This window comes from Gorilla gorilla, chromosome 2 (genome assembly GCF_029281585.2).
Source record: "Gorilla gorilla gorilla isolate KB3781 chromosome 2, NHGRI_mGorGor1-v2.1_pri, whole genome shotgun sequence".
NCBI classification, from domain to species: Eukaryota; Metazoa; Chordata; class Mammalia; order Primates; family Hominidae; genus Gorilla; species Gorilla gorilla.
This window is the reverse complement of record NC_086017.1, coordinates 59284153-59309275: the sequence shown is the minus strand read 5'-3', so window position 1 is coordinate 59309275 and position 25123 is coordinate 59284153. Positions and strand designations below refer to the sequence as shown.

The 25123-nt window shown below is 51.2% G+C and overlaps 2 protein-coding genes across 7 annotated transcripts; both read left to right on the top strand.

Moving 5' to 3' along the window:
- The first annotated feature begins 12032 nt into the window (after positions 1-12032).
- NICN1 (nicolin 1, tubulin polyglutamylase complex subunit) lies at positions 12033-18767 on the top strand. Of its 2 annotated transcripts, XM_004034143.5 has the most exons (6): positions 12033-12596; positions 15286-15462; positions 15717-15830; positions 16275-16346; positions 16660-16764; positions 16839-18767. In XM_004034143.5, the coding sequence occupies exons 1-6, from the start codon at positions 12465-12467 to the stop codon at positions 16878-16880; spliced, it is 642 nt and encodes a 213-aa protein (XP_004034191.1). In that variant the 5' UTR covers positions 12033-12464; the 3' UTR covers positions 16881-18767. The 2 variants fall into 2 exon arrangements, with proteins under 2 accessions (XP_004034191.1, XP_055238410.1); XM_055382435.2 differs by lacking the exon at positions 16660-16764 and having other exon boundaries at positions 12362-12596.
- Positions 18768-18917: 150 nt separating this feature from the next.
- AMT (aminomethyltransferase) lies at positions 18918-24928 on the top strand. Of its 5 annotated transcripts, none has more exons than XM_063703821.1 (9): positions 18918-19274; positions 19456-19609; positions 20141-20221; positions 21372-21503; positions 21926-22004; positions 22300-22445; positions 22554-22734; positions 23725-23880; positions 23981-24928. In XM_063703821.1, exons 2-9 carry the CDS (start codon positions 19496-19498, stop codon positions 24157-24159), a joined length of 1068 nt encoding a protein of 355 aa, XP_063559891.1. In that variant the 5' UTR covers positions 18918-19274; positions 19456-19495; the 3' UTR covers positions 24160-24928. The 5 variants fall into 5 exon arrangements, with proteins under 5 accessions (XP_063559891.1, XP_018878754.1, XP_004034186.1 ...); XM_019023209.4 differs by having other exon boundaries at positions 19442-19609; XM_004034138.5 differs by having other exon boundaries at positions 18918-19352; positions 19442-19609.
- The last annotated feature ends 195 nt before the right edge of the window (positions 24929-25123 follow it).

Genomic DNA, 25123 nt, shown 5'->3' with positions numbered 1-25123 from the left:
ACTGCGCCTGACTTTTTTTTTTCTTTCTTTCTTTTTTTTTGAGACAGAGTCTCACTCCATTGCTGAGGCTGGAGTGCAGTGGCATGATCTTGGCTCACTGCAACCTCTGCCTCACAGCTTCAAGCAATTCTCCTGCCTCAGCCTCCCAAGTAGCTGGGATTACAGGCGCGCACCACCCACCTGGCTAATTTTTTGTATGTTTTTAGTAGAGACGGGGTTTCACCATGTTGGTCATGCTGGTCTCGAACTCCTGACTTGTGTTCCGTTCACCTCAGCCTTCCAACGTGCTGGGATTACAGGTGTGAGCCATGGCACCTGGCCCAGTGTATATTATTAAGGACAACACAATAGTATGTTCTTGGGTAGACTATTAATCTATGTTCTTGGGTAGCAATCCTCAAGCTTGGCCTAAATAAACTCTCTACTTATATTAATTTTGCCTCAGCTTCCTCTTTTTAGCTTTACATAAGAAAAGGGTGGAAAAATATATTCCATGCAAATAATAACCAAAAGAGAGCTGGAGTGGCTATATTATTGTAAGTGAAAATAGACTCAAATCAGGTTACAAGAGGCAAACAAAGACATTATATGTGTGTCCTTATATATCTGGACAGACACACACAGACACACATGCATATTTTTTCAAGACAGGTCACCCAGGATGGGGTGCAGTGGCATGAATACAGCTCTCTGCACCCTCCACCTCCCAGGTTCAAGTGATCCTCCAACGTTATCCCGAGTAGCTGGGACTACAGACATGGACCACCACACTCAGGTAGTTTTTTTTTTTTTTTTGAGACAGAGTTTTGCTCTTGTTGCCCAGGCTGGAGGGCAATGGTGTGATCTTGGCAGCTCACTGCAACCTACACCTCCTGGGTTCAGGCGATTCTCCTGCCTCAGCCTCCTGAGTAGCTGGGATTACAGGGGCCCACCACCACGCCTGGCTAATTTTGTATTTGTTTTTTTTTAGTAGAGAAAGGGTTTCTCCATGTTGGTTAAGCTGGTCTCCCACTCCCGACCTCAGGTTATCCGCCCGCCTCAGCCTCTCAAAGTGCTGGGATTACAGACATGAGCCACCTTGCCTGGCCAATTTTTTAATACTTTTTGTAGAAATCGGGCCTCCCCAGAGGTTGCAGTGAGCCAAGATTGTGCCACTACACTGCAGCCTGGGTGACAGAGTAGGACTGTCAAAAAAGAAAAGAAAGGGCCGGGCACAGTGGCTCACGCCTGTAATCTCAGCACTTTTGAAGGCTGACATGGGCAGATCACCTGAGGTCGGGAGTTCGAAGCCAGCCTGACCAACATGGTGAAACCCCATCTCTACTAAAATTATCAAATTACCTGGGTGTGGTGGCGCATGCCCGTAATCCCAGCTACTCGGGAGGCTGAGGCAGAAGAATCGCTTGAATTTGCGAGGTGGAGATTGCGGTGAGCCAAGACCGCACCATTGCACTCCAGCCTGGACAACAAGAGCGAAACTGTCTCAAAAACAAAACAAAACAAAGCCGGGGGTGATGGCACGCTCCTGTAGTGCCAGCTACTCGGGAGACTGAGGCAGGTGAATCGCTTGAACCCAGGAGGCAGAGATTGCAGGGAGCCGAAATCTTGCCATTGCACTCCAGCCTGGGCAACAGAGCAAACTCTGTCTCAAAAATAAATAAATAGGCTGGGCGCGGTGGCTCACACCTGTAATCCCAGCACTTTGGGAGGCCTAGACAGGCGGATCATGAGGTCAGGAGATCAAGACTATCCTGGCCAACATGGTGATACGCCGTCAAAAATTAGCTGGCCGTGGTGGCGTGTGCCTGTAGTCCCAGCTACTTGGGAGGCTGAGGCAGGAGAAACGCCTGAACCCAGGAGGCAGAGGTTGCAGTGAGTTGAGATCGTGCCACTGCACTCCAGCATGAGGTCAGAGCAAGACTCTGTCTCAAAATAAAAAAATAAATAGGCCCATGCCAGGTGCAGTGGCTCACGCCTGTAATCCCAGCAATTTGGGAGGCCGAGGCAGGAGGATCACCTGAGGTCAGGAGTTCGAGACCAACCTGACCAACATGGAGTAACCCCGTCTCTACTAAAAAATACAAAATTAGCAGGGTGTGGTGGTACATGCCTGTAATCCCAGCTACTTGGGAGGCTGAGGCAGGAGAATCGCTTGAACTCGGGAGGCAGAGGTTGCGGTCAGCCGAGAATGCACCATTGCACTCCAGCCTGAGCAACAACAGTGAAACTCCGTCTCAAAAAATATATAAATATAAATATAAATAAATAAATAAATAGGCCTGGCGTGGTGGCTCACACCTGTAATCCCAGCACTTTGGGAAGCCAAACAGGGTGGATCACGAGGTCAGGAGTTCAAGACCAGCCTGGCCAAGATGGTGAAACCCCGTCTCTACTAAAAATACAAAAATTACCTGGGTGTGGTGGCAGGTGCCTGTAATCCCAGCTACTCAGGAGGCTGAGGCACGAGAATCGCTTGAACCTGGGAGGTGGAGGTTGCAGTGAGCCGAGATCGTGCCACTGCACTCCAGCCTGGGCGACAGAGTGAGACTCCATCTCAAAAATAAATAAGTACATAAATAAGGCCGAGCACGATGGCCCACGCCTGTAATCCCAGCACGTTGGGAGGCCGAGGTGGGTGGATCACTTTAGATCAGGAGTTCGAGACCAGCCTGGCCAACATGGTGAAACCCTGTCTCTACTAAAAATACAAAAACTAGCCAGGCGTGGTGGCACGTGCCTGTAATCTCAGCTTCTTTTGAGGCTGAGGCAGGAGAATTGCTTGAACCTGGAAGGCAGAGGGTGTAGTGAGCCAAGATCATGCCACTGCACTCCAGGCTGAGGGACAAGAGTGAAACTCTGACTGTAACAAAGAAAATAAATAAATAAATAAATAAAGCCAGGCATGGTGGCTCACACCTGTAATTCCAGCACTTTGGGAGGCCAAGGTGAGTGGATCACTTGACATCAGGAATTTGAGACCAGCCTGGCCAACATGGCGGAACCCCGTCTCTACTAAAAATGCAAAAATTAGTCAGGTGTGGTGGCACACACCTGTAATCCCAGCTACTCAGGAGACTGAGGCAGCAGAATCTCTTGAACCTGGGAGGAGGAGGTTGCAGTGAGCTGAGATTGTGCAACTGCACTCCAGCCTGGGCGACAGAGCAAGACTCCATCTCAAAAAATAAAAATAAAAAATAAAACTATAAAAAGGACAGTGGTAGGCCGGGCACAGTGGCTCACGCCTGTAATCCCAACACTTCGGGAGGCCGAGGCGGGCGGATCACCTGAGGTCGGGAGTTTGAGACCATCCTGACCAACATGGAGAATCCCTGTCTCTACTAAAAATACAAAATTAGCCAGGCGTGGTGGCGCATGCCTGTAATCCCAGCTACTAGGGAGGCTGAGGCAGGAGAATTCCTTGAACTCGGGAGGCAGAGGTTGCAGTGAGCCGAGATCGTGCCATTGCCCTCCAGCCTGGGCAACAAGAGCAAAACTCCGTCCAAGAAAAAAAAAATAAAAGGTCAGTGGTAGTTATATGTATATAAACAATTTGTTTTTGGAGAGTCAGGGTCTGGCTATGTTGCCCAGGCTGGAGAGCAGTGGCTATTTACAGGTGTGATCAGGTATGTGCAATCTCTTTTGGCTGACTGCTAATTTTGAAATGAATGCCAAACATTGTAAATTTTACCTTTTCAAATGCTGGATAGTATTGTATTCCTATAGATATTTTTGATCATTGTTCTTTTTTTTTTTTTTTTTTTTGATACGGAGTCTTGCTTTGTCGCCCAGGCTGGAGTGCAGTGGCGCGATCTCGGCTCACTGCAAGCTCCACCTCCCGGGTTCACGCCATTCTCCTGCCTCAGCCTCCCGAGTAGCTGGGACTACAGGCGCCCACTACCACGCCCGGCTAATTTTTTGAATTTTTAGTAGAGACGGGGTTTCACCGTGTTAGCCAGGATGGTCTCGATCTCCTGACCTCGTGATCCGCCCGCCTCGGCCTCCCAAAGTGCTGGGATTACAGGCGTGAGCCACCGCGCCCGGCCAATCATTGTTCTTTAATACATTTAAACATTTGATTATTTTGAGGCTTGATTTTAATCTTTGTTAGGTAGGATCAGAGTAGATTTTAGCTTCACACAAATTTTCATCCATAATGTATGGCAATACCCTTTTTTTTTTTTTGAGACAGAGTATTGGTCTGTCGCCCAGGCTGGAGTGCCCTGTCGCGTTCTTGGGTCACTGCAACCTCTGCCTCCTGGGTTCAAGCAGTTCTCATGTCTCAGCTTCCCAGGTAGCTGGGCTTACAGGTGTGCACCAACAATACACCTGGCTAATTTTTGTATTTTTAGTAGACATGGGGTTTCCTCATGTTGGTCACGCTGGTCTCAAACTCTTGGCCTCAAGTAATCCACCTGCCTCAGCCTCCCAAAATGCTGGCCAGCAATACCCTTTTTTTTGAGAAGGAGTTTTGCTCTTGTTGCCCAGGCTGGAGTGCAATGGCGCAATCTTGGCTCAACGCAACCTCTGCCTCCCAGGTTCAAGCGATTCTCCTGCCTCAGCCTCCCGAGTAGCTGGGATTACAGGCATGTGCCACCACGCCCAGCTAATTTTGTATTTTTAGTAGAGATGGGGTTTCTCCGTGTTGGTCAGGCTGGTCTCGAACTCCCGACCTCAGGTGATCTGCTCACCTCAGCATTCCAAAGTGCTGGGTTACAGGCATGAGCCACCTCACCTGGCCTTTTTTTTTTCTGTTTTTTTTTTTGAGATGGAGTCTCACTCTGTTGCCCAGGCTGGAGTGCAGTGGCGCAATCTTGGCTTACTGCAACCTCTGCCTCCCGGGTTCTACCGATTCTCCTGTCTCAGCCTCCTGAGTAGGTGGGACTATAGGCGCGCATCACCACACCCAGCTAATTTTTTATATTTTTAGTAGAGACGAGGTTTCATCATATTAGCCAGGCTGGTCTCGAACTCCTGATGTCATGATCCGCCCCCATCGGCCTTCCACAGTGCTGGGATTACAGGCATGAGCCACCGCACCCGGCCCAGCAATACCCGTTTAAGCATGCTACACAATGCCCCATGAATTAGGAGGGCTTTAGCTATGGCTGGTGGAAACACAATTTCTGGCTCAGACTAAGAGTTGGTGATTGTTATTTTTTACTCTTTTTGGGTAATTCTTTCACTGGCTCGGGTAGTTTCCTCACATACTCATAAGATTTGGTGATAGTTATCTTATTCTTGTTTTTTGTTTGTTTGTTTGTTTTTTGAGACGGAGTTTCACTCTTTTTGCCCAGGCTGGAGTGCAATGGCACGATCTCAGCTCACTGCAACCTCCGCCTCCCAGGTTCAAGCAATTCTCCTGCCTCAGCCTCCCAAGCAGCTGGGATTACAGGCACCCACCACCATACCTGGCTAATTTTTTGTATTTTTAGTAGAGACGGGGTTTCACCATGTTGGCCAGGATGGTCTCGATCTCTTGACCTCGTGATCTGCCCACCTTGGCCTCCCAAAGTGCTGGGATTACAGGTGTGAGCCACCGCGCCTGGCCTAGTTATCTTATTCTTTTTGGGTAATTCTCTCCCTGGGGTTGGGTAGTTTCCTCACATACTTTTGCTGATTATCACTCAGCTGAAGCCTCAAGGAACCGCCTTGGAAATCGCCTGTTATCTCTCTATGGAGTTCTGTCCCCTCTAATCTCTAACCATTTTTGCCTCTCCAAATTGCCACTTTGTTTCTCTTATTTTTTATTTTTCTTTTTTTAAGATGGAGTCTCCCTCTGTCACTGAGGATGGAGTGCAGTGGTGCGATCTCAGCTTACTGCAACCTCTGCCTCCCAGGTTCAAGAGATTCTCCTGCCTCAGCCTCCCAAGTAGCTGGGACTACAGGTGTGCGCCACCACGCCCAGCTAATTTTTGTATTTTTTTTTTTATTTTCAAGATGGAGTTTCACTCTTGTCACCCAGGCTGGAGTGCAATGGCGTAATCTCGGCTTACTGCAACCTCTGCCTTCCGGGTTGAAGCGATTTCTCCTGCCTCAGCCTCCCAAGTACCTAGGATTACAGGTTCATGCCACCATACTGGACTTTTTTTTTTTTTTTTTTTTGAGACAGAGTTTCCCTTTTGTTGCCCAGGCTGAAGTGCAATGGCTCGATCTTGGCTCACTGCAACCTCCACCTCCTGGGTTCAAGCGATTCTCCTGCCTCAGCCTCCTGAGTAGCTGGGATTACAAGCATGGGCTACCATGCCTGGCTAATTTTTCTGTATTTTTAGTAGAGACGGGGTTTCTCCACGTTGGTCAGGCTGGTCTCAAACTCCCGACGTCAGGTGATCCGCCCGCCTTGGCCTCCCAGCGTGCTGGGGTTACAGGTGTAAGCCACCGCGCCCGGCCTTTTGTATTTTTAGTAGAGATGGGGTTTAGCCATGTAGGCCAGGCTGGTCTCGAACTCCTGACCTCAAATAATCCGCCTGCCTTGGCCTCCCAAAGTGCTGGGATTACAGGTGTGAGCCACCTCAACCGGCCTAATTTTTGTTTTTTTGTTTTTTTTTTGAGACGGAGTTTCGCTCTTGTTGCCCAGGCTGGAGTGCAATGGCGCGATCTTGGCTCACCACAACCTCTGTCTCCCAGGTTCAAGCAATTCTCTTGCCTCAGCTCCAAGTAGCTGGGATTACAGGCATGCACCACCACCCCGGCTAATTTTGTATTTTTAGTAGAGACGGGGTTTCTCAATGTTAGCCAGGATGGTCTCGATCTCCTGACCTTGTGATCCGCCCGCCTCTTCCTTCCAGAGGAAGGAAGTGACTCAGGCTCAAGAGATCCTCCAGCCTCAGCCTCCTAAAGTGCTGGGATTATAGGCATGAGCCACTGTGCTTGCCTATCTGGTTCTTTTTTTTTTCTTTTGAGACGGAGTCTCACTCTGTCACACAGGCTGGAGTGCAGTGGCGTGATCTCAGCTCACTGCAACCTCTGCCTCCCAGGTTCAAGCAATTCTCCTGCTTCAGCCTCCCAAGTAGCTGGGACTACAGGTGCGTGCCACCACGCCCGGCTAATTTTTTGTATTTTTAGTAGAGGCGGAGTTTCACAGCTTTTGCCAGGCTGGTCTTGAACTCCTGACCTCGTGATCCACTCGCCTTTGCCTCCCAAAGTGCTGGGATTACAGGTTTGAGCCACGGCGCCCGGCCGCATTTTTGAGATGAAGTCTTGCTCTGTTGCCAGGCTGGAGTGCAGAGGCGTGATTGTTGCTCACTGCCACCTCTGCCTCCCGGGTTCAAGTGATTCTCCTGCCTCAGCTTCTCAAGTAGCTGGGACTACAAGTGTGCGCCACTATACCCGGCTAATTTTTGTATTTTCAGTAGTGACAGGGTTTCACTATGTTGGCCAGGCTGATCTTGAACTCCTGATCTTGTGATCTGCCCGCGTCAGCCTCCCAAAGTGCTGGGACTACAGGCTTGAGCCACCGTCCCAGCCTCCATCTTGGTTTTAAGTGGAAGTTCCTAACACCAAGCAATATGGGCATGGTGGCTCTGGGATGAAACCTCAGCAATTAGGGAGGCAGAGGTAGGAGGATTGCTTAAACCCAGGAGTTCCAGACCAGTTGGCAACAAAGTAAGACCCTTATCTTTTTTTTTTTTTTTTTTGAGACAGATGGAGTTTCACCCTGTGGCCTAGGCTGGAGTGCAGTGGTGTGATTTAGGCTCACTGAAACCTCCACCTCCTGGGTTCAAGCCATTCTCCTGCCTCAGCCTCCCTAGTAACTGGGACTACAGACGGGCGCCACCATGCCCAGCTAATTTTTGTATTTTAGTAGAGACGGGGTTTCACCATGTTGGCCAGCATGGTCTGGATCTCTTGACCTGGTAATCTGCCCTCTTCAGCATCCCAAATTGCTGGGATTATAGGCGTGAACCACCGCGCCTGTCCTGTTTTGTTTTATAGAGATGTGTGTCACACTATGTTGCCCAGGCTGGTCTTGAACTCCTGTGCTCAAGCAATCCTTTCACCTTGGCCTTCCTACATGTTGTGATTATAGGTGTGAGCCTCTGTGCCCTGCCTTATTGAGAGCTATTGGACATGGCTGTAAAACAGAGAGAATCAATGAGGATTTCACATTGAAAAACCTGCCTGCCACAATTGGGCAATGTATTGAAGGGGCTGGAGTGAAAGTGGCTGTTTACCAGCAAGCTAAGAGGTGAAACTCATCTGTAATGAGGGGCCATACAGTTCTGTGTCTGCTGGTGGCTGTGCTCACAGAGATGGGACCTAAAGCCAGAGCTTGTCTGGATCCTCCTGATGCCCAGGGGGTCCATACTGTAATCCATGGGATTTGGGAAGGCCTCTGCTTCAGCACGGGCAGGCTTCCTATAGGGGAAAATCTCAGGAACATGGAGGGAGCTACACAGTGAATCATTAGCCTGGGTCAAAATGGAGATGGCAATGATCAGACCAGTCCAACATTAGAAATTGTCTTCCCCTGACAACACCCAAGGAGGACGCAGGGAATGTTTTCTGTTACTTAAGGTCACCAGGCCTGGAGTGGGAAGGCACAGCTCCTCTAGGCCATTCCTTGGGATGGCCTGGAATCATGTGCCTGGGCTTGTTTGACCTCACATCATGAGAGCCCCATGGGCTGTGCAGGATCTGTGTCTCTGGGGCCCCTCAATATAGAGTAGACACAGGTTAACTGAAGCTGACCATTGCCTGGGGGGTTCTGACCTGTGAGATGGGAGCCAAAGGGAGGCCAGGGTTCCAGCTTTACTCCACGCTGTTTTCCTGGGTTGGGGAAATCATTGGACATCTTCTGTCTGAGCTTTGCCATCTATAAAACAGGCTTGGCTGGGCGTGGTGGCTCACGCCTGTAATCCCAGCACTTTGGGAGGCCGAGGCAGGCGGATCACAAGGTCAGGAGTTCAAGACCAGCCTGAGCAACATGGAGAAACTCTGTCTCTACTAAAAATACAAAAATTAGCTGGGCGTGGTGGCACATGCCTGTAATCCCAGCTACTCAGGAGGTTGAGGCAGGAGAATCTCTTGAACCCGGGAAGCGGAGGTTGCAGTGAGCTGAGATCGTGCCACCACACTCCAGCCTGGGCGACAGAGCAAGACTCCATCTCAAAAAATAAATAAATAAATAAATAAATAAAACAGGCTTAACTGAAAATCTCTTGGACATTTTTTCCACAAGTATTTGGAAGAATGGTGATGATAAATATGATCGTTAAATTGTGTGTGTGGTTTTTGCTTCTGTTTTGTTTTTGAGACAGGGTCTCACTCTGTCACCCAGGTTGGAGTGCAGTGATGCAATTTCAAGGCTCACTGCCGCCTTGACCTCCCAGACTCAAGTGATCTTCCCACCTCAGCCTCCCAAATAGCTGGGACTACACAGGCACACACCCCCACGCCCGGTTAATTTTTGTATTTTTTGTAGAGATATACTTTCACCATGTTGCCCAGGCTGGTCTCGAACTCCTGAGCTCAAGCTATCCACCTGCCTCAGCCTCCCAAAGTGCTAGGATTACAGACATGAGCCACCGTGCCCAGTCAATGTTTACTTTTTTGCTTTACCTTTTCGTTTTTTCCCCCCACAACCACTCCCTCCCCCATCCCCTTCTCACTCTTTTTTTTTTTTTTTTTTTTTTTTTTTTGAGACGGAGTCTTGTTCTGTCGCCCAGGCTGGAGTGCAGTGGTGTGATCTCGGCTCACTGCAACCTCTGCCTCCCGGGTTCGAGTGATTCTCCTGCCTCAGCCTCCCAAGTAGCTGGGACTACAGGTTCGTGCCACCACGCCTGGCTAATTTTTTGTATTTTTAGTAGAGATGGAGTTTCACCGTGTTAGCCAGGCTGTTCTCGATCTCCTGACCTCAGGATCTGCCTGCCTTGGCCTCTCAAAGTGCTGGGATTACAGGCATGAGCCACCGCGCTCGGCCCCTTCTCACTCTTAAGATCATGTTTATTGAGGTATAATTTAGATACAATAAAATGAACAAATCATAAGTATTCAGTTTATTTGTTTGTTTTTTTAGAGACAAAGTCTCACTTTGTTACCCAGGCTGGTCTCAAACTCCTAAGCTCAAGTGATCCTCTCACCTTCATCTCCCAGGGTGATGGGATTACAGGCCTGAGCCACCCTGCCTGGCCTATGCATTTCTTTATATTGATGAGTAGTATTCCATTGTATTGATATAGCACAATTGGTTTATCTGTTCATCTGTTGGACATTTGGATTATTTTCAAATTTTGGTTATCATGAATAAAGGACTTTGGTTTTGTTATGCTTTCATTTACCTTGGGTAAATACTTATGAGTGCAATGGCTAGATCATATTGTAGATATAAATTAAGAAAGACCCTGTTTTTCAAACTGGTTGGAGGCCAGGTGTGGGAGGCAGGAGGATTATTGGGACCCAGGAGTTTGAGACCAGCCTGGGCAACATAGGGAAAAATAAACAAAACTAGGCCAGGCACGGTGGCTCAGGCCTGTAATCCTAGCACTTTGGAAGGCCGAGGTGGGCAGACTGCCTGAGCTCAGGAGTTCGAGACCAGCCTGGGCAACAGGATGAAACCCCATCTCGACTTAAAATACAAAAAATTAGCAGGGTGTGGCGGCGTGTGCCTGTAGCCCCAGGTATTTAGGAGGATGAGGCAGGAGAATCTCTTGAACCCGGGGACTCAGGAGGTGGAGGTTGCAGTGAGCTGAGATCGCACTGCACTCCAGCCTGGGCAAAAAGAGCAAAACTCTGTCTTAAAGATTAAAAAAATAAAAAGGCCGGGCGCGGTGCCTCATGCCTGTAATCCCACCTCTTTGGGAGGCCAAGGCGGGCAGATTACCTGAGCTCAAGACCAGCATGACCAACATGATGAAACCCCGTCTCTACTAAAAATACAAAAAATTAGCCGGGCACGGTGGCTCACGTCTGTAATCCTGGCACTTTGGGAGGCCAAGGCGGATAGATCGCAAGGTCAGGAGTTCGAGACCAGCCTGACCAATATGGTGAAACTCCGTCTCTACTAAAAACACAAAAAAATTAGCCAGGCGTTGGTGGCGCATGCCTGTAATCTCAGCTACTCGGGAGGATGAGGCAGGAGAATTGCTTGAATCCGGGAGGCGGAGGTTGTAGTGAGCCAAGTTGCGCCACTGCACTCCAGCCTGGGTGACAGAGAGAGACTCCGTCTCAAAAAAAAAAAAAAAAAAAAAGGAAAAAAAGAAAAAAAAATTAGCTGGGCGTGGTGGCAGGCGCCTGTAATCCCAGCTACTAGGGAGGCTGAGGCAGGAGAATCGCTTGAACCTAGGAGGCAGAGGTTGCAGTGAGCCGAGATTGCGCCACTGCACTCCAACCTGGGCGCGACTGAGCGAGACTCCGCCTCAAAAAAATAAAATAAAATAAAAATAAGAAATAAAATAGACAAATCTAGCAGGACGCAGTGGCGTGTGCGTGTAGTCCCAGCTACTCTGGAGGCTGAGGTGAGATCACTGGAGCCCGCGAAGTCGAGGCTGCAGTGAACCGTGATCGCAGCATTGCACTCTAGCCTGGGTAACTGAATGAGACCCTGTCTCTAAAACAAACAGAAAACCCCAAAGTGGTTGGAAATCAGCAATGGATGAGGGTTCCAAGCACTCCACATCTTTGTCAGTCTTTAATTTTAGCCTAATGACTATGTGGAGGTTCTAATTTGTATTTCCTCTATAAATATTAAGTATCTTTTCATGGGTTTATTGGCTGTTTATCTACTTTTGCAAAGCGCGTGTTCAAATCCTTTTTTTTTCCAACAGCTAATACGTATTTTTGAGGTTAATCTAGGCTAATCACTGCTGATTTGTGTTTATGTATTTGTACGCCTTTAACAGACTACCGCCCTAAGCAGTGAAAGAAACCCAAAGGGAGCCGAATGGCTTGCATACAGAAAGGCTGGGCAGTTACTGGGCGCGGCTCGCGGGTAGGCTCTAAGCCTCGCGCAGTGATTGGCTGAAGAAGAACTTCAGTGGGAGGGGCGCGGTGACCCACGCCTGTAATTCCGACACTTTCGGAGGACGAGGCGGGCGGATCACTTGAGGTCAGGGGTTCGAGACCAGCCTGGACAATATGGTGAAACCTCGTCTCTACTAAAAATTAAAAAAAATTAAAAAAAAAATTAGCCGGGCATGGTGGCGGGCACCTGTAATCCCAGCTACTAGGGAGGCTGAGGCAGGAGAATCGCTTGAATCCCGGAGACGGAGGTTGCAGTGAGTCGAGATAACGCCACTGCACTCTAGCTGGGGCGACAGAGCGAGATTCCGTCTTAAAAACGAAAAAGAAAAAAACTTCCGCAGGCACTTCCGACTCTCGGCCGATCCTGAGCTTCGGTGATTGGCTGGGCTGGCCGTACGCGGGGCCTCCCGGGATTGTAGTTCTTGAGGCTCGGCTGAGGATGCCGGGAAGGGCTGGTGGTCGGGGGCCTAGAGCGGCGGTTGCACTTAGTTGAGGCTGCTGTCACCATGTCCCGCGTTTTGGTGCCTTGCCATGTGAAAGGCTCCGTAGCCCTCCAGGTGGGCGACGTGCGGACCTCCCAAGGCCGGCCTGGCGTGCTGGTCATCGATGTCACCTTCCCCAGCGTCGCTCCCTTCGAGGTGAGCAAGCCTGGTGGGCGCGACCGAGGCTCCCGGGCGGGGCCGACCTGGAATCTCGGTTGTTTCCCAGGCATTTAATCTTTTACGGGAAAGCCTCTGCTGTCTTCCTTGCCCTTGCAAATTAATTAATCATTCATTTATTTAGTCCTTCAGTTAACACATTTTTCCTAGAATTGAGCTTCCTGTCTTGTTCTCTGCTATGTCTCTTACCCACATCCAGGACAGCGTTGGCATGCAGGTGGCGAGAGTGGGCTAGGTTTTGCTGGAAATACCAAATAGTGAACCAAAATAGAAGTTAGGGGTCATTTTGTCCCTGGCCACAGTTGGGGATCGCTAAGCAATGATTTACCCCAAAACCTGCCTCCTCCCCATCTTTTTTTTTGTATTTTGAGACGGAGTTCACTCTTGTTGCCCAGGCTGGAGTGCAATGGCACGATCTCGGCTCACCGCAACCTCTGCCTCCCGGGTTCAAGCGCTTCTCCTGCCTCAGCCTCCCAAGTAGCTGGGATTACAGGCATGCACCACCATGCCCAACTAATTTTGTATTTTTAGTAGAGACAGGGTTTCTCCATATTGGTCAGGCTGGTCTGGAACTCCCGACCTCCGGTGATCCGCCTACCTCGTCCTCCCAAAGTGCTGGGATTACAGGCGTGAGCCACCGCGCCCGGTCACTCCTCCCCATTCTTATAGTCCCTCCCAGAGGTCACTTACCTCATCACCATACCCCCAATGACTCGAGTTGCCAATCTCCAGTTGCACTTCCACATCAGTTGATAGAGTGACTGGACACTGCATGACTCAACAAAGAGGGCAAAACCCACCTCCAATGGCCTGGCATTGAGAGCCCTCTGTGTCTGTGCCCCACCTGTTTCTGTCTCTTTTTTTTTTTTGAGATGGAGGTTCACTCTTGTTGCCCAGGCTGGAGTGCAGTGGCGCGATCTCAGCTCACTGCAACCTCCGCCTCCTGGGTTCAGGCAATTATCCTGCCTCAGCCTCCCAAGTAGCTGGGATTACAGGCACCCACCATCACGCCTGGCTAAATTTTTGTATTTTTAGTAGAAACGGGGTTTCACCATGTGGGACAGGCTGGTCTCGAACTTGTGACGTCAGGTGATCCACCCACGGCGTGAGCCACCGTGCCCAGCCCTGTCTCTCTTGTCTCAGGAGCTTTGTGCTGTGGTGTGTGGTTCTCCCCCAAGCTGTTCCTTACCATCAAATGGGAAACTTAATTAAAGAGCCCAACCTTGGAAATCCTGACTTAGTAGACTAAGGTGAAGCCAGGACAATTTATTTGGTAACATATTTTCTTGGGTAATTCTGATGAGTATCCAATGACAAGATCCACTGCAGTAGTCAAGCTGAATCACTGGCTGTTCCAGTGGCACACCAAGTTCTCTCGCCCTTTGGTAATTATTTGTATATGCTACTTTTACATTATCTACATTTCTTTCTTTTTTTTTTTTTTTTTCTGAGAGGGAGTCTCATTTTGTCACCCAGGCTGGAGTACAGTGGCTTGATCTTGGCTCACTGCAACCTCCACCTCCTGGGTTCAAGCAATTCTCCTGCCTCAGCCTCCCGAGTAGCTGGGACTACAGGCATGCGCCACCACGCTCAGCTAATATTTTTGTATTTTTAGTAGAGATTGGGTTTCACTATGTTGGTCAGGCTGGTCTCGAACTCCTGAACTCAAATGATCCACCCGCCCCAGCCTCCCAAAGTGCTGGGATTACAGACAGATGTAAGCCACTGCACCCAGCCTACGTTTTCTACATTTCTTTTTTTTTTTTTTTTGAGGCGGTGTCTTGCTCTGTCGCGCCCAGGCTGGAGTGGAATGGCGCGATCTCAGCTCACTGCAAGCTCCGCCTCCTGGGTTCATGCCATTCTCCTGCCTCAGCCTCCCGAGTAGCTGGGACTACAGGTGCCCGCCACCAAGCCCGGCTAATTTTTTGTATTTTTAGTAGAGACGGGGTTTCACTGTGTTAGCCAGGATGGTCTCGATCTCCTGACCTTGTGATCCGCCCGCCTCGGCTTCCGAAAATGCTGGGATTACAGGCGCGAGCCACCGTGCCCGGCCACGTTTTCTACATTTCTTAGTCCACTTGGTGAACTCTTCCTCCTTCAGGCCTCATATGTACATTTTCTGCCTTTTCCAGGGTTAGAGCGCTGCTCTCTAGCAGCATCTTGGACGTGTGGCAAGATCTGCAGTCGTGGTTTGTTTCCATGACCTACTCATTTAGACTGTGAGCACCTTTAGGAAGGCAGAATTGTCTTTGGGCCCTAGTGATACTTGTTGAAATTGTTAGTTTAGTAGAAGAGTACATTGAAAGGGGAAGAGGCAGGTGGATCACCTAAGATCAGGAATTTGAGAGCATCCTGGCCAACATGGTGAAATTCTGTCTCTACTAAAAGTACAAAACAATTAGCTGGGCGTGGTGGCACGTACCTGTAGTCCCAGCTACTAGGGAGGCTGAGGCAGGAGAATTGCTTGAACCTGGGAGGTGGAGGTTGCAGTGAGCTGAGATCACACTACTGCACTCCAGCCTGGGCAACAGAGCAAGATTTCCTCTCAAAAAAAAAAAAAAAAAAAAAAAAGGGTGGGGAGAAGGAAGAGGTGGCACCTTTGACCTTTGAGCTTTTCAGGCCCCTGGGCCTGGGTCTGACTTGTTGTAATGGGTTGTATGTGTTCTAGTTGCAGGAAATCACGTTTAAGAATTACTACACAGCTTTTTTGAGCATCCGTGTCCGTCAGTACACCTCAGCACACACACCTGCCAAGTGGGTGACCTGCCTGCGGGACTACTGCCTAATGCCTGACCCACACAGTGAGGAGGGAGCCCAGGAGTATGTATCGCTGTTCAAGCATCAGGTCAGCTGGGCCTCAGGATGGCCAGGGCAGCCCAGATGAGGACTTACCAGAGGTGGGGGGATTGGATCAATATACCAAGAGGGAAGAGGGGGCCAGTCTGGCCTGAACTGTGGCTTCCAGGGAAGTGCCTTGGAGGGACTACTGTTCCTTCCTTCCCAAGGCCTGTGGGTGGGCAGCATTCTGGCTCATTGCTGGTTGGGAGACTTCTGGGCAGTGAGCTGGATCCTCGCCGGGTCCTTGTGTGTGTGTGTCAGATGCTGTGTGACATGGCTAGAATATCGGAGCTACGCCTGATTCTGCGGCAGCCATCACCACTGTGGCTGTCTTTCACAGTGGAGGAGCTGCAGATCTATCAGCAGGGACCAAAGGTAAGTGACTAGCTCAGCTGCTGGCTGGCTCTTTCCCCAGAAAGCTTCTATGACTGGGAAAGCTAGGTGGTGGGGTGGGTAATGGGTGAAGATTGTGAATGGGGCCTTCATGGAGGTTAGCTGGGTGTGAATGCTGGAAGCTCACAATGAGAGGTGAGGCCATGTCCCCATATCCCCTGACCTTTGGGGCCACCTGCTACTTTCAGAGCTGGAGCCTTTAGGTGCTGGGAGACACTTTTGAGCTTGTGTTTCTGAGGACTCTGTCTGCACAGCAGGAGAACTTAGGTAGTCTGACTGCCTCTTTAGGTCTCTGTGGGCTCCCTAAACAGGGTTTTCCCAGTGTCTGAGGCCTAGCGGCCCTTCTCTCTGCTCCTAGGACCTTGGAATCTGGTCCCAGAGCTGTCCACTTTGTCTCACTCAGGGCAGTACATCTTTGCTTTGCAGAGCCCCTCCATGACCTTTCCCAAGTGGCTCTCCCACCCAGTGCCCTGTGAGCAACCTGCACTCCTCCGTGAGGTAAGCCCTCACCCTAGGTAAGAACCATGTGTGAATGGTTCTAGTGTCCAACACAGGCCAGGTAGACCCCTTCCTGTAAAATTCTGGGGCTGGGCCCAGGGCCCTTGGGTGTTATCTTCCTCCTGGGTATTCTGTGGGATTTGAGGCATCTCTGTTGTGGGGCTACATCAGGCCCTAACCTCATGTTTCATAAGCCATCTGAGAATGTTGTTGGTCTCAGCTGGAGGGCCCCTAGCCCAGGTTGGCCTCTCTGGAGCCCGAAGGGCACTGCTGGGGAGAGACCCATGGCCACTGACCCCTCCTTCTGGAGCAGGGTCTCCCAGACCCCAGCAGGGTATCCTCCGAGGTGCAGCAGATGTGGGCACTGACAGAGATGATCCGGGCCAGTCACACCTCCGCAAGGATCGGCCGCTTTGATGTAAGTAATCGCTTCCTTCTGCTTGGCTTGCTTTGCCCTGAGCAGATCAGACCTGATGATCTTTTGTATTTCAGGTGGATGGCTGTTATGACCTGAACTTGCTCTCCTACACTTGAATGGTTGCTCCTAGCCAAGATCTTGGCCTTTCTGTGCCCACCCAGACTTGGTTTGGGCCACCAGAGGCTGAAGTGTGTTTCCTGTGCATTCCAAGTGTTGCCTGCATGCCTGTTCTGTCTGGGCCACGTTCACAGATTCAGGATTCTCAGGGGCTTACCGTGTTACTTCAGCATGAGCTCCTGGCATGGGGGTGCTCTGTCTTCGCCTGGCTGCAACTCAATTCTTCCTTCTACCCAAAAACACTCCAGTCAGTTGTACTTACTGAGAATCCCTGAGTGCCCTCTGCCCCTTCTGGCAACATGCACATTCCTGTCTTCTGCCTGCTCCCTCAAGTCAGTGCAGTTGGGCTGGGCTGACCTACTAAAACCTGCTCCATGTATGGACCTGGAAGGCCATTGCTGCCATGGCACTTGGGACACTTGAGGAAGAAACAGAAACCTTATTTCTTCCTGTGTGTCCCCTAGTGGTTTTCTTTCCATTTGTGTTATGCCACAGAAAGAAATTTCCTGTCTGAACTCTTCTGCTGCCTGCCTAGGAAGGAAACCTGAAGATTTGGGCAGCCTGAGTCTCTCGGTTTCTGAGCTGGCTCCTGAATATATGTTCAAGTGGGTGTGCCCATAGGGCCTGGGCACGTGTCTCTAGCAAAACCAGGGCCTGAGAATAAGTACTGGGACCCTTCTAGGCAGGGTGCGGTAGCTCACGCCTGTAATCCCAGCACTTTGGGAGGCCCAGGCAGGCAGATCACCTGAGGTCAGGAGTTCAAGACCAGCCTGACCAACCTGGAGAAACCCCGTCTCTACTAAAAATACAAAAAATTAGCTGGGTGTGGTGGTAGGCACCTGTAATCCCAGCTACTTGGGAGGCTGAGGCAGGAGAATCTCTTGAACCTGGGAAGTGGAGGTTGCGGACCTGAGATCATGCCATTGCACTCCAGCCTGGGCAAGAAGAGCGAAACTCCATCTTAAACAAACAAACAAAAAAAAAAGAACTGGGACGCTTCTGCCATCTGACATAGCCCAAAGCACATCTCTATCCTTTCTCCCAGTTGCCCCTCTCCTTTTTTGTTGTTGTTTTTGAGGTCGAGTTTTGCTCTTGTTGCCCAGGCTGGAGTGCAATAGTGCAATCTTGGCTAACTGCAACCTCCGCCTCCCAGGTTCAAGCGATTCTCCTGCCTCAGTCTCCCGAGTAGCTGGGATTACAGTCATGCGTCACCATGCCTGGCTAATTTTGTATTTGTAGTAGAGACAGGGTTTCTCCATGTTGGTCAGGCTGGTCTCGAACTCCTGACCTCAGGTGATCTGCCTGCCTTGGCCTCCCAAAGTGCTGGGATTACAGGCATGAGCCACCGCACCCGGCCTGCCCCTTTCCAAGAGATATGCTCAGCATAATGAGAGATCAACCGTGGTGGGGAGTGGGTCCAAGTAAGAGTTCTCATTGTTACCTTTTAAGAGGCCTAGGTCCTGCATTAACTCAGGCCAACCATTAAGTGATGCAGGCTGCTCTTCCCTCATGTGAGAAAAACCTGTTTCCCTCTGGTTCTTCCTGGCTTTGCACCTGGTGGCTATTACAAAGCAGTACTGCAGTATGTCTTGGACCTGGAAAGTTGGACATGTGTGCGGCTCAACAGTTTTCTCGGGGGAGTTCAGTGACCTTTTGGTGGCCACCCTCTGCTCTCACCTGTGAGTTCTTGCAGGTGGCGACTTCATCTGCAAGGTCACTTACATAGCCCCACTCAGCTGCTTCGGAAAGCGTGATGGAGCAGTAGTCCTCAGTGTGTGTATAAGTGAAGAGGACCTTGTGGTAGCAGGGACCATGCTTCATTCGTGGCTGTGTCCCCATCTGAGGGCCTGGTATGCAGTAAGATCAATAAATACTTGTGGAATGCATGACTGCTGGCTGCCTGTGTCTGCCTGGTGGGAGAGCTGTGGAACTAGGGGTCCACATGAGGACAGACTACTGTGGTGCTGCCTACCTGCCAGGCTGGCCCACCTTCCCCACCCCCACTTGACCTTACTCTCTTGAGGTCCTAAAGGTATGATTCAGACCTTTCAGCCCTTTCCAGAACTTTGACTCTCTGGAGACAGGGCGGTTCTGCAGGGGGCGGTCTAGCCCCTAGCTTTGTTCTGGGCAGCCCAATCAGCTCTGGATTGCCTGAGCTGCCCTGAAGAGTCAGCCGAAAGAGCCAGAGGCTGCTTCCCTGTGGTTGCGGGTTCCTGCATTCTCTGCTCTAAATCCCAGCCTGCCCTTGGGGCTGCCCACGCCCCCTTCAGATCCTTTGCTCCGGAGAGAGACCTGTCCGAGCAGAGGCCTGGACTACATCTCCCGGCGTGCCTGGCAGTGTGGTGGCCTCTGTGCGCCATCTGCACTCGTTGCAGGCGACGATGCAGAGGGCTGTAAGTGTGGTGGCCCGTCTGGGCTTTCGCCTGCAGGCATTCCCCCCGGCCTTGTGTCGTCCACTTAGTTGCGCACAGGTGGGATAGAGGGTGCTGATCTTGGAGGGTGGGGGAGGGAAGCGGCTGGGGGCTAGGGCCCTGGTGGCACTAAGCCCAGCCGCCCACAGGAGGTGCTCCGCAGGACACCGCTCTATGACTTCCACCTGGCCCACGGCGGGAAAATGGTGGCGTTTGCGGGTTGGAGTCTGCCAGTGCAGTACCGGGACAGTCACACTGACTCGCACCTGCACACACGCCAGCACTGCTCGCTCTTTGACGTGTCTCATATGCTGCAGGTGAGCCAGGGGAGCACACTGGCCACCTGATCAGGCCTTCCTCCCTGTTTACAGTGGTCCACTCCTTGGCTTTGTTTGCTGTGAACTGGATTCCAAGGGCAGCCTTCCCAGAAGAGCTAGAGGTCATGGGGGTGTCATGGATAGGTCAATGGCCCCAAGGAAATGAGCTCAGAGGGTCTCATCATCTCATCCTTCTAGCTTGCCCCCATTAAGTGGTGTGCCTTAATGTCCCGGGTTTTCCAGGGCTGACACCCACTCTCATGTATTGGGCTGGATGTTGGTTTGAAAAGGGATTATTTCAGGAAGGTGCTAGGTCCTGTCCAGTTCCCTGGCAGTCCCCCCACACAGAGTGACTGGGGGAGGTCAGGAAATCAGAAGGTGGTTCTTTGCCACGTGTAGAACCAAAAGACTGGTTAGTCACTTTGGGTGGGCTGGACTGCACTGTGGATGGCAGGGAGGATGCATCCTTGCTTAGTAGCCTTTTGGATTGTAGCTGTTGCAATGGCCTGAGGCTTTCAATCTCTTCCCCAGACCAAGATACTTGGTAGTGACCGGGTGAAGCTGATGGAGAGTCTAGTGGTTGGAGACATTGCAGAGCTAGGACCAAACCAGGTGGGCCCTTTTATTTCTGCTCTATGAGTTTTCTTAGTCATGAGCCAGCAAATGGGCTGACTCCCTACCTCAGGCTTAGGGGCACAGAGATGAGTCAAACACAGCTTCTCAGGGCTTGCAGTCTTGGACAGAATCCCTGAGTCATTTCCAGAGACACAGACATTTGTAGGGAGGGGAATATCCCAGTCTTACTACATCAGGCTAGGAGGCCAGAAACCAAGGTTAATATGCTGCTCTCTGGCCATCCCTTCTGCTTAACCCCTCTCTATTCAACATGTGGTCCCTGGCCAGGCGACGTTGACTCAAACACCTGTAATCCTGGCACTTGGGGAGGCCAAGGCGGGTGGATCACCTGAGGTCAGGAGTTCGAGACCAGCCTGGCCAACATGACAAAACCTCGTTTCTACTAAAAACACAAAAATTAGCCGGGCGTGGTGGCGCGCGCTTGTAGTCCCAGCTACTCGGGAGGCTGAGGTTGCAGCAAGCTGAGGTTGCACCACTGCACTCTGGCCTGGGCGACAGAGTGAGACTCAGTCTAAAAAGAAAAATAACAACAACAAAGTGTGGTCTCTAAACCAGCATCTTTGGAGCTTGTTAGGAATATAGTCTCAGCCACTGCTGCAGACCTGCTGAATCAGAACCTTCATTTTAACAAGATCCCCAGGTGATTCATGTGACCCCCTCAACCTCAGGCTTTTTGTCCATCCAGTGGGGAGGCTAAGGAATTTTTTTGGGGGCATTGCTATGGAGTACTTAGGAGAGCCTGGGATCATCAAGATGACCTGTGAAGCTTTTGTCCTGTGGGTTGCCACATGGGCTGAGTCGTCCCAGGTTTGGGTAGGTGAAGCAGCAGGTCCTAGGTGTCATAGATTAAGCGTCAGATGGGACTCTCAGTACAGAGTGGGGAGGGGTGCAGAAGTTGCACCAGATCAGGGAAGCACCCCAAGGTAGGGAGGGGATGAAAACTTACTTGGTGCATGAGGATCAAAGACCTTGGACTTGGGCCCAGACTTGTACCTTGCACACCCTGAGTCCTTCACATTAGGGTTCATAACCTTTTGGTAACTAAGTGGGTCCAGGGTTGTGTCTGGCTCACCCTTGGCCTTGCCCTCCTGGACCTGGAAGCCAAAACGCTCCACTTTGGTCCTAGGGGACACTGTCGCTGTTTACCAACGAGGCTGGAGGCATCTTAGATGACTTGATTGTAACCAATACTTCTGAGGGCCACCTGTATGTGGTGTCCAACGCTGGCTGCTGGGAGAAAGATTTGGCCCTCATGCAGGTATACCCCCTCTGTGTTCTAGACACCTTGTCTTCCTTGTTCATAGAGCAGTATCCTTGTTGTCCAAGACAGGGTTGGCACAGACAAGGGACCTGGAAAATGGCTCTTTCAGTGAATGAACAGCTATGAGACTCAAGAGCAGGCCCTCTTTGGAGCATGCCAGGGTTTGGTGGTGGGGGATTACCAGGCATGGGGAGGGGGTCTTGGCCCCTCTGGTGTGAGGTGGCAGAACTGGGCTTGGGTCATCTCTATCACTTAGTAGCTATGTGACCTTGTAAGATGGGAACCAGCCTACTACCTTTTTTTTCCCTCCCTCCTCCTCCTCCTCTCCACTGTCCTACTACTGTCCAGCTCTGCAGCGTCCAGCCCATGGTAGCTGCTCAGTAAGTGGCCCCAGATGCTCTTGTGTTTCTGTCTTTTAGGACAACGTCAGGGAGCTTCAGAACCAGGGCAGAGATGTGGGCCTGGAAGTGTTGGATAATGCCCTGCTAGCTCTGCAAGGTGAGAGGGCTGGGCTGGGGTTGGAGCCAACCTTTGCCTTCCTGGCTTCATTGACTGCTTAGCACAGAGGCCATACCAAGAAGAATGTGTGGAAGGTGTGATATTTGTGTGCCATAATTTTAAGTTTGGTATCTTGCCCTCCTCCTACAAGGAGATGGGCTAGGGACAAGGGCATCTTCTCCCACTTGCAGAGTAAGACATGCTCAGGGCTTGTTCTGGTCCCTGAATAAGGCTTTAGTCCAGCTTTGAGGGATGCTGGGACCTGGATACTTGGTCACTGGCTCCCTGGGCCCAGGCCCCACTGCAGCCCAGGTACTACAGGCCGGCGTGGCAGATGACCTGAGGAAACTGCCCTTCATGACCAGTGCTGTGATGGAGGTGTTTGGCGTGTCTGGCTGCCGCGTGACCCGCTGTGGCTACACAGGAGAGGATGGTGTGGAGGTGTGTCAAGAAGTGGTGTGGGGGCAGTACAGGGCACAAGATGCATGTGAGGGGTTGGGGGTATGTGGTACAGGGAGCTTCCCATCTGCCCTCTGGTGTTTCATACAGATCTCGGTGCCGGTAGCGGGGGCAGTTCACCTGGCAACAGCTCTTCTGAAGAACCCAGAGGTGAAGCTGGCAGGGCTGGCAGCCAGGGACAGCCTGCGCCTGGAGGCAGGCCTCTGCCTGTATGGGAATGACATTGATGAACACACTACACCTGTGGAGGGCAGCCTCAGTTGGACACTGGGTGAGCTGGGCCAGCACTAAAGGATAGGGTCCTGGAGGTTGGGGTGACCCTTGATAAGACTAGCCAGCCCATGACTCATCCAAAGGTTATGTAGCCTGAAGCCTTCCTGAGCCTCCCTTCTCTGAAGGTGACACTGTGGCTTTGCCCATTAGAAACTGCAGATGTTGGCCGGATGCGGTGGCTCACATCTGTAATCCCAGCACTTTGGGAGGCCGAGGCGGGTGGATCACGAGGTCAGGAGATCAAGACCATCCTGGCTAACATGGTGAAACCCCGTCTCTACTAAAAATACAAAAAAAAAAATTAGCTGGGCATTGTGGCGGGCGCCTGTAGTCCCAGCTACTCGGGAGGCTGAGGCAGGAGAATGGCATGAACCTGGGCGGTGGAGTTTGCAGTGAGCCAAGATTGCGCCACTGCACCTCCAGCCAGGGCGATAGAGCAAGACCCCATCTCAAAAAAAAAAAAAAGAAACTGAAGATGCTGCCGGGCATGGTGTCTCACACCTGTAATCCCAGCACTTTGGGAGGCCAAGGCGGGTGGATCACGAGGTCAGGAATTCGAGAATAGCCTGGCCAACATGGTGAGACCCCGTCTCTACTGAAAATATAAAAATTAGCCAGGCGTGGTGGCGGGTGCCTGTTATCCCAGCTACTCGGGAGACTGAGGCAGGTAAATTGCTTGAACCTGGGAGGCAGAGTTTGCAGTGAGCTGAGATCGTGCCACTGCACTCTAGGCCTGGGCGACAGAGTGACTCCATCTCAAAAAAAAAAAAAAAAGAAACTGAAGATGCTCGGCAGGTGGGCAGCATGGCCTCCAGGGGATAGGATGTGGTTGGTTGGCTGACGGCAGTGAGGGGAGGAATAGAGCCTGGAGTAGCCCAAGCAAAGGGGCCTTGATGCTAGATAGTGTGTTACTTGAGGACCTCATAAGGACCTCTTGTGGCCAGGGCTTCTATGGGCTGTGGCTTATGTCTCATGTGTCATTCTCCAGGGAAGCGCCGCCGAGCTGCTATGGACTTCCCTGGAGCCAAGGTCATTGTTCCCCAGCTGAAGGGCAAGGTGCAGCGGAGGCGTGTGGGGTTGATGTGTGAGGGGGCCCCCATGCGGGCACACAGTCCCATCCTGAACATGGAGGGTACCAAGATTGGTAGGTGGACCAGGGAAGCTGGGAAACCCTTGTCTCTTCCCCAGGAGGGTGGGGGCACTGGCAGGGTGGTGCTGATGGGTGGCTTATGCTTGCTTGACAGGTACTGTGACTAGTGGCTGCCCCTCGCCCTCTCTGAAGAAGAATGTGGCGATGGGTTACGTGCCCTGCGAGTACAGTCGTCCAGGGACAATGCTGCTGGTAGAAGTGCGGCGGAAGCAGCAGATGGCTGTAGTCAGCAAGATGCCCTTTGTGCCCACAAACTACTATACCCTCAAGTGAAGCTGGCTCAGGGTGGGGCTGTCCCTTCCAGGAGTTTTGCCCCTACAAGGGGTTAGTCAAGAAGCTGAGGCAGAACTCACTGGGGATGGGCAGTTAAGGTGGAGGCTGATTCTAATTGTCTGGTTGAGGGGCCACACCACCTATTCCCCCCACCTAACTCATGCCATTCCAGCTTCCTTCAGGACCCTGCTTCTGAGTGACGGACCAGCTCACACAATGTCTTGTTTCAGTCCATGATCCCACTGACCTACTCTTGCCTGCTGGAGGGTAATGAGAAGCTTTGGTTCTGCCATCTCTCCCACTCTGCCAGGTGCTGGCTGTGGAGCAAAGGCTCACCTTTGTGGGGAGGATAAAACCTGCCCAACCTACCTCACCATGGTTTTTCACATTGCAAAGGGTAATAACATGGGCAGTGCGGACTTAGGCTACCCCCTCCAGTTTGCTTTCCGTAAATGCAAATTGTCCCTACTGCAAGTCAGGAATGATTGCTGACTCACAGTAGGGCTGCTATGCCTGTGTGTAAACTTGGGGATGGCTGAGGGAACATAGACTCACTCTTCCACATTCCCAAGTTGGTCTAGTGTGCTGCCCAGCAGCAAACCATGGAAGGCTCACCACCTATTCTGAGCTCCAGGGCTGTTGTAGGGCAGGGTGGGCTTCCTCCCAGACTTGCCTTACCCTGGCCTGATCTTTGCCCCTGGTATGCATTAATGGACTCCACTGAATCCTGAAAAAAAAATTAAACTTCCTTCTTACTTGCCAGTCTCTAGCTTCATTGTTCTCTGTTCACAGGGTTCCTGAAATGCCAACCCAATGCCTGCTTTCCTGGCCTCCAAGACAAGCTTGGAATAGGTTCTCCTTGAAAGGGGCCAGTCTATAAAAATGGAGATATTGCCCCTGTTGGGCACCCCATCCCTGCTCCTCCAGGGAGCTGCATCACCTCTCCCCTCCCTGCAAGTTATTG